Raw genomic sequence first — 7,998 nt, forward strand, 5'->3', positions numbered from 1 at the left:
GTAGCACTTTAAAAAATATAAAAGAATTTTTAATGAATTTTAAATAATTAATATCTAATAATGTACGTGTTTTTAAGTTCCCAAACATTGAGGTTTATTTAAAACTTAGTCTTAAAATCGGTTCAAGGTGAAAATTTTCAAATAAAAAAAACAACAGCACAGAAATTTATGTTACAAATTCAAGAAAAATTTTGTTTATATATTTTGAATACTATATAAAATAATACAAGCCCAGACCCCACCGAAGGCAATCAAGTATGGGAGACACAAATAATGCATCTTACCGAAATGAGCGCCGGAAGTTTGCCATGATCACCTATTTAATTACCGCCGTAGCCATGATTGTTGCACTTTTGGAATGGTGTCTTTTCCATTTCGTGTAAGATAGATAGATATATTTTGGATTCCAACTATATCTTTATGATAATTCTGAATATATTTCAGAGACCCTATACATTCATTTTTCACCGATTACTATTGGATTGGCAGCATATTTGTAACTATTGGTCTGCTGCTCCTCGTAGTTTTTATATTTTTCGAGGTCTTGCGTTTTAACAAAATGATCAATTGGCTATTTGCACTTTTGATTGTGAGATACAACAGCATTACCTTATGCAGAGTAAAATAAATTTGTATACTTTTAGTTCGAATTCGTCGTGCTGGGCATGGCTCCATTGATTACTCGTCAATATAGATATCAATTCCTATTCAGCTTCCTGATTTGGGCCATAGTTCTGGTGATTTTTATTCTAGTTGGTTCCTTCCTGCCGGTAAGTTTGACGACCTCACCATATTCTCAAATTTTTAATTGTTTTTGTTCCATAAACAGCTTGATTTGACTTTGGATGTTGTAGTCTTGTTTGTCATCGCAGTCATTTCCATTATTTGCGCCATGCATTTTCTAATGTTTTATCTCGTATTTAATATGCCATACTCGTTTATAGTTGTACGAATTTTTATAGTGATTAGCATTTGGATGGTAAGTAAAACTTGAGGCCCCCAGTTTATTAAAATTTTAAACTTTCCTATTTTTCAGTTTGTAATGTATCACGCACAAATTATTAACGGAGGAAGGTTTGCCGAAATGCGCACAAAGGATTATTTTCTTGGTGCTTTAATCCTCTTCCTGGATTTTTTGCTCATGTACCTGTTCTCTTTCCAATTGGCTCCCAAGTGGTCCGACGCTTGTGACAAGGAACGTATGGATTATTTGATAATCTTTAAAAATTCCACCACGAATGGATATACAGCATCTAGGACAGAAAGGATGTTTGATCCAATAGAAGGTGAATAATTAGCTGAATGTTTCAAGATCTTCAGTTTTCTCATTTAAAATAACCGCCTTTACAGATGGCACCACTGATTCTTACCTCTAGAAAGAGAATCGTTGCCCAACACTGACTGTGTTGGCGCCAACTCACACACACAAGCTGCGCATGCAGCTGGTTTTTGGTTTGCGTTTTTATCTTGGTGAATAAACTTAAATTGGAACAAAACAGAGCTGACTAAACAATAAATAAGCGCTACTTCTTCACTTTTGTATCCCAACTCTAGGGCGTTTTTAGTTGAATGCCAGCTATGGATCCCACCATTTCAGTGTCAAAGGTAAAGCGAACCTTTAATTTTTACTCTGGATGCACTTTTTAATGATTTATTTGGTGTCTCCTGTAAAGGGCTGTTTTGTGTACAAAAATGGAGCTACACGGGCCGGCAAGAAGGCGTCCAGCAAGCGCAAGCATTCGGTCGGGAGCAGCAACACCAGCAATCTGTTGGGTCAGGAGATAACCCGGCAGCCTTTTTATGAAACCTACAACCAGACGTGGCGCCAGATTAGCTCCCACATCGCAGATCTTCAGCAGCGAAGCTATGCCCGTACCCTCGATCAGCTGGTGGAGTTTGTAGTAAGCCAGGATGCGACGGACGATCTACTGCCCACCGCCGCCTTGCTAACGGGCATCAATCAACCCGACCACCTAAGTCAGTTCGACGCTCTCACCCGACGCCTACATGAGCAGCGGTCCGCCAAAGTTTGTGTGCTTCAGTCCCGGGATTGTTCCACTCTAAAAGCAGCAGTTGAGACCATGGTCTTCGGCCTTGTTGAAGACGATGCTGGCGAGGAACCAGACGAGGAAGAGGAGGATGTTGTTGCGCGTGACCGCAAACGCTTACGGCGCTCGCAGTGCACAATGAAACAACTGAAGTCTTGGTACATGAACAATTTTTCATCGGAAGGAAAGCAGTACCACCTCGTAGTAATCCTGCCTGATTTTGAGTGCTTCAGTGCCAGCGTGCTGCAGGATCTCATTCTCATCCTATGCGCGCATTGTGATGAGCTTCCATTCGTACTAGTTCTAGGCGTAGCTACGGCTGTTTCAGCGGTTCATGGAACCTTGCCCTACCACGTGAGCAGCAAAATCCGTCTGAGGGTTTTCCAAACACAAGCTGCCCCAGTGGGGCTCAATGAGGTGAGTTTCATGTTTTTAAGTAGTTTGTAGTTTCATTAACTATACTTTACTGTTTATAGGTTCTCGAAAAAGTATTGTTGTCGCCCAAGTATGCATTCCACCTCTCGGGAAAGGCCTTCAAGTTTCTGACTCACATCTTCCTATATTACGACTTCTCCGTCCACGGCTTCATCCAGGGTTTCAAGTACTGCTTGATGGAACATTTTTTCGCAGGAAACGCTTTTGCGCTCTGTTCGGAATACAGCCAATCTTTGGGGCGCATCCAACAGCTAACACACACGGACATGGAGTCTATTCGCCGATTACCTTCCTTCCGGCCATACGTCGAGGGAATCAACGACTGCAAGCGAGTGATAGCTGTACTCACCGACGACGAGTACCTTAAAAAGAAACTGCCGCAGCTATTGCGGGACTGCCATATCCACTTCCTACTCTTTCGAAGCGCGCTCGAGTTCCTCACGGAACTGGTATGTGACCTGCCACGATGTCCTCTGGGCAAGCTTCGGCGCGAGCTGTATGTCCACTGCCTAAACAGGCCGCTTGCCACCACGCCAGAGTTCAAAGAGTGTTGGCAAATGCTCGGCTTCCTGTCTAGGGACGAGTTCGTGGCTAAAGTCAACCGAAGTCTAGAGAGGGTCGAGACTTTTCTGACCGAAGAAATCGCACCTTTGGAACTCGGCGAGTCCTGTGCCGCGGTTCTACGCCCACAACTCGTAGAAATCCGCAAGTCCCTAGATGAAGTGATTCAGGCATCTATGACGGCAGTTTCTGCTTCAGTTTCCGACGACTCCCGACTTCCGCCTACCGATATCTCCCAAGTGGCCTCAAGGCAAGAGCTAAAAGCCCAGCTTCTTCAGCGTAGCAAGGAGGACAAACAGCGACAGGATCAGCAACAGCCCACCTCTGAATTCGCGCGGGCCTTGCAAAACACTCTACGACTCATCGAGACGAATTTGGTTCAAGATAACTTGCGGTCTCTGCAGGATGCGCCACCACTTCATGAGCTGTTTGTTTTCAATGACATCGCCACTGTGCGTCGGAATATAATTGGCGCTCCTCGGGCGGCGCTCCACACGGCCCTCAACAATCCCCACTTCTATCTGCAATGCAAATGCTGCGAGCTCCGGGAACAGTCCCTGTTGGTTAGCACACTGCCGGACCTCTCAGTGGCCTACAAGCTGCACCTGGAGTGCGGCCGAATGATAAACTTATTCGACTGGCTGCAGGCATTCCGCTCTGTATTAAATGGGGCCGATGACGAGACGGAGGAATCTAACCAGGAGCAAATCGATCCCCAGATTCAGTAAGTCCACCTTTTCCATTATACTTTTTAGAACTTTTATTTATATTCTTTACGTTGCAGAGCACGCTTCACCCGCGCCGTGGCCGAGTTACAATTTTTGGGTTACATCAAAATGTCGAAGCGGAAGACGGACCATGCCACCCGCCTGACTTGGTGATCCAGGCTCTTAGAATACTGTATTTTTCTATTTATTTCTATGAAGAAAAATTAAATGTGTGGTGCATAATAAATAAAGAAAAAACCTCTGGCTTTTATTTATTCTGTTCGAAATGCAACTATTGTTTTAAAAGCATATATTAGTTAAGCTTAGTCCTGCGGCGAGCCTTGCCAGCACGCCAAAATATCAACAAAATGCCCCTTCTGGAAAGTATCTATTCCAAGTGCCTGCTTACATCAGCTTTAGAGTTTCGATGGCGGCTGCGATGCGTTCTATCTCTGCCTGCGACTCTGAAAGCTTCGTTTCGTTGGCTGCCTGGACCTCGGCGGGGACTTTGGTGGCGTAGTCGGCCGCCTGACTGGCCTGGGTCAGTTTACCCACAGTTTGCACCAGTTGATCGCGCTTCTTCTGGAGCTTTGCGATCTCCTTGTCCGCTTCCACCAGACCCTTGAGCAGCAGATGAACTTCGCACTGGCCTGTCACGGTTAAAATGGCGCAGCCGGGCGGGGCCTCGCCATCGAAGACCACCTTGGAGCAGTAAGAGATCGTGGCCAGGTCATCAGCATAGCGCTTGAGTATTTCATTGGGTGCGGGATCAGTGCACACGACATAAGCCTCCGTTTTGGTCTTGTTGGGAAGATTGTAGTCGGAACGGGCCGACCGAATGATGCGAGCGGCCTTCTGGACGAACTCCACTTCCGATTCTATTTTCGAACTGCGCCATGAGACGTTGCCTAAGAAAAAATGTGTATTATTTATAAAATTCATATAAGTTCACGGTGAATAGGTTCTACTCACTGGGATAGCTAGCTACGCAAATGCTGGGTGCGGGCTTGGCTCTTGGTAGGCGCTGGTAAAGCTCTTCAGTGATGAAAGGCATGAACGGCGAGAGCAGCCGCAGGCCGTAGTCAAGACACACGTACAGGGTGCGCCTTGCAGCGGCCTGTTGCTGCTCACTGCCGCTCTGGAAGATCGGCTTCAGGCATTCCAAATATACGTCGCACAGATCGTAAAGCCAGAAGGCGTAGCAAGCACTGGTGGCAGCCGCAAAGTCGTAGGTCTCAAAGCCCTGGTTGCAAGCCTCTATAGCAGCCGATAGCCGGGATAGGATCCAGGCGTCCATCTGGTTGACGACCTCAGACGCCTTGAGCTCGGTGTCGAACTTCTCCGATCCGTTGAAGTAGAGCAGGGCGAACTTGGTGGCGTTCCAGAGTTTGTTGCAGAAGAATCGGTAGCCCAGGACACGGTTAATGTCCAGATTAATGTCACGCGCCTGGGTAATGTAGGCGCACAAGGCGAAGCGTAGGGCATCCGAACCGCACTCGGGAATACCCTGCGGGTAGTCCTGCTTCTGTCCGGCCTTAGCCTTCTCAATCTCACGGGGGTCCAGGTTAGAGCCCACTAGCTGAGCATGAAGCCCCTCCAATGTAATGCCACGGATCACATCCATGGGGTCAATGACATTGCCCAATGATTTCGACATCTTGCGACCATGGGCGTCACGAACCATGGGATGCAAGTAGACTTCCTTGAATGGGAGCTTGCCCAGCAGCTTCTGTCCGAAGAATACCATGCGAGCCACCCAGAAGAACAAAATGTCGTGTCCAGTTTCCAGCAGCGATGTGGGATAGAATGTCTCCAGGTCCTTGGTCTGGTCCGGCCAGCCGAACACAGAGAAGGGGAAGATGCCGGAACTGAACCATGTGTCCAGCACGTCCTCGTCCTGCTTCAGGTTGATCTTACTGGCCTCCACGCCAAACCGTTCTGATGCCTTGGTGAGCGCCTCTTCCTCGCTCCTCGCCACAATCCAGTATTGCTCGTCGTCGGCCTAAGAAGAGTTTAAAGTTAATGTGGGTATGGAATAAAGGATCAACTATATAAGATTTGGTTACCACTCCTTCGAGAGCAGGCTGAAGGATTAAGAAAACACGTATTATCTCGGTGGAGATGACTCTCCCATGTAATCTACTTACCGATCCAGTTTGAATGGAGGGATCGCTGAAGCTGACATGGTAGGCGGGAATGCGGTGTCCCCACCATAGCTGCCTGGAAACGCACCAGTCACGAATGCCATCCATCCAGTGGTACCACGTTTTCGTGTGATGCTCTGGAACGATCTTCAATGCCCCGGAACGCACTGCCTCGGTGGCAGAGGCGGCCATATCCGAGCAGCTGACATACCACTGGGGCTTAATGAGTGGCTCCACAACATCCTTGGAGCGGCTGCAGATGGGCACAACCATAGGGTTGTTCAAAGTCTCACGGTAGAGTCCGAGCTCCTTCAACTTGATCAAAATCTGCTTGCGGCACTCGAATCGCTTCATGCCCGTGAACTCGCCATAGTCGCCGATGATGTAGCCATCGTCGTTGAAGATGGTGATGAAGGGTAGGTTGCACCGCTTGCCCACCTCGTAATCATTGGGGTCGTGGGCCGGCGTTATCTTCACGGCACCTGTGCCGAACGCAATATCCACAAACTCATCGCACACAATCGGCAAGCGTCGTGTCGAGAACGGATGCACGACAAACTTTCCATGGAGGTGCTTGTACCGCTCGTCCTGTGGATGCACTGCCACCGCCGTATCACCGAGCATTGTCTCAATACGGGTAGTGGCGACGACCACCTCATCCTCGCTTCCTTCCACCTTATAGGCGAACTTGACCAGCACTCCAAACTCTACCTTCTCATCATAACCGGGAATGGACAGGAATGTGCGCCCGGGGATCTCCACTTTGTCGACTTCGATGTCCGAGATCGCCGATCGGAGCGTACACGACCAGTTGACCAGCCTGGAGCTGCGGTAAATGCTGCCCTCTTCGTGCAAGCGAACGAAGGCTTCTGTGACGGCGCGGCACAGCTTAGGGTCCATGGTGAAGGCCACACGGCTCCAGTCGTACGATGATCCCAGGCTCTTAAGCTGGTCATAGATCCGACCGCCCTTTTCTCTCCGCCAATCCCAGATACGCTCGATGAACTTCTCACGACCGAGATCGTGACGCGACAGCTTCTCATCACGCCACAAAAGTTTCTCCACGACCACCTGGGTGGCGATACCGGCGTGATCACATCCGGGAACCCACAGGGTGGTGCGCCCCTTCATGCGGTGGTAGCGCGTAATGGCGTCTTCGATGGAGTTCGTGAGGGCGTGTCCCAAATGAAGGGATCCCGTCACATTTGGCGGAGGAATGATCATCACGAACTTTCCATTGGGATTGGGAGCATCGATTGATGGTCGCTAGAAGACTATGGTTAGGATATTTCCATAAAGTACTCTTTTTACAACTTACTCCATACTCTGGGGTGAAGAAGCCCTCCTTCTCCCACCAGCTGTACCACTGGGCCTCCACGTAGCGCGGACTATAGGCATCCGGTAGGGGGCCACTCAGGTCCTTCTTTTCTCCGGGAGCGGTTTCGGCGGTGTACACCGCAGCCTCTTTGACTTCCTTAGTGCGCTTCTGTAAGATGAAGTGGAGAAACAGAGCGTGGCATTAACTTTCACCAATAACAATGGAACCAATTACATCCATTCACTCTGCCACATAACCTCGTTTTGAGTATCGTGGAGGAGGGAGACTGGGTTCCCTTTACGAAAACTCACCTCTGGCTTCTCCTTCTTTTCACCTGCAGCAGGAGCAGCAGCCGCCTTCTTGTCCAGCTTAGCCTGCAGCTTTGCTAACTTCTCCGCCTTCAGACGCTCCTTCTCCAACTGCTTGGCAGTCTTGGGAGGCTCACCGGCTCCATCGGGAGCACTAGCTTCGTTCTGCTGCTCTGGCTCTGGCATTTCGCAGGGGTTCTTTTAAATTCTGGCTGGTGCAACAATCAATCAACTGATGAAACTCCAGATGTTGATTACTCACATGCAGTCGAATTGAAGTTGGGGTAAAACGTGTGCACTTTGGGGCCAGGGTTGCCAGGCTACTGCAGATATTTTAAATATTTAAATTATATTAATGTATAGTTGTTATTATTTTTATCCAATGAAGGGATACTATTTTTTAATTTAGTTTTTTAAGCTTTGTAGGAATTTACAGAGCTCTTAAGATCAATAGTTGGCAACTCGAAAAATGCAGTT

At 48.2% G+C, this 7,998-nt stretch overlaps 3 protein-coding genes across 6 annotated transcripts; 2 read left to right on the forward strand and 1 right to left on the reverse strand.

The window, feature by feature from the left end:
- The first annotated feature begins 133 nt into the window (after positions 1 to 133).
- Positions 134 to 1,490, forward strand: LOC108122444 (protein lifeguard 3). The gene is made up of 6 exons (XM_017237033.3): positions 134 to 379; positions 445 to 589; positions 645 to 770; positions 830 to 979; positions 1,037 to 1,286; positions 1,351 to 1,490. The coding sequence occupies exons 1-6, from the start codon at positions 258 to 260 to the stop codon at positions 1,374 to 1,376; spliced, it is 819 nt and encodes a 272-aa protein (XP_017092522.2). The 5' UTR covers positions 134 to 257; the 3' UTR covers positions 1,377 to 1,490.
- On the forward strand, positions 1,467 to 3,970 carry Orc3 (origin recognition complex subunit 3). The gene is made up of 4 exons (XM_017237032.3): positions 1,467 to 1,605; positions 1,674 to 2,465; positions 2,525 to 3,768; positions 3,829 to 3,970. The coding sequence occupies exons 1-4, from the start codon at positions 1,570 to 1,572 to the stop codon at positions 3,923 to 3,925; spliced, it is 2,169 nt and encodes a 722-aa protein (XP_017092521.2). The 5' UTR covers positions 1,467 to 1,569; the 3' UTR covers positions 3,926 to 3,970.
- A 12-nt stretch (positions 3,971 to 3,982) lies between these two features.
- On the reverse strand, positions 3,983 to 7,843 carry ValRS (Valyl-tRNA synthetase). 4 transcript variants are annotated; one of them, XM_070278649.1, is made up of 7 exons: positions 7,784 to 7,843; positions 7,525 to 7,733; positions 7,214 to 7,381; positions 5,899 to 7,161; positions 5,818 to 5,835; positions 4,724 to 5,753; positions 3,983 to 4,659 (listed from the first exon to the last, which is right to left on the reverse strand). In XM_070278649.1, the coding sequence occupies exons 2-7, from the start codon at positions 7,705 to 7,707 to the stop codon at positions 4,157 to 4,159; spliced, it is 3,165 nt and encodes a 1,054-aa protein (XP_070134750.1). In that variant the 5' UTR covers positions 7,708 to 7,733; positions 7,784 to 7,843; the 3' UTR covers positions 3,983 to 4,156. The 4 variants fall into 4 exon arrangements, with proteins under 4 accessions (XP_070134750.1, XP_070134751.1, XP_070134752.1 ...); XM_070278650.1 differs by having other exon boundaries at positions 7,525 to 7,729; positions 7,784 to 7,841; XM_070278651.1 differs by having other exon boundaries at positions 7,525 to 7,719; positions 7,784 to 7,836.
- Between the last annotated feature and the right edge of the window lie 155 nt (positions 7,844 to 7,998).

This window comes from Drosophila bipectinata, chromosome 2R (assembly GCF_030179905.1).
Source record: "Drosophila bipectinata strain 14024-0381.07 chromosome 2R, DbipHiC1v2, whole genome shotgun sequence".
Lineage (NCBI taxonomy): Eukaryota > Metazoa > Arthropoda > Insecta > Diptera > Drosophilidae > Drosophila > Drosophila bipectinata.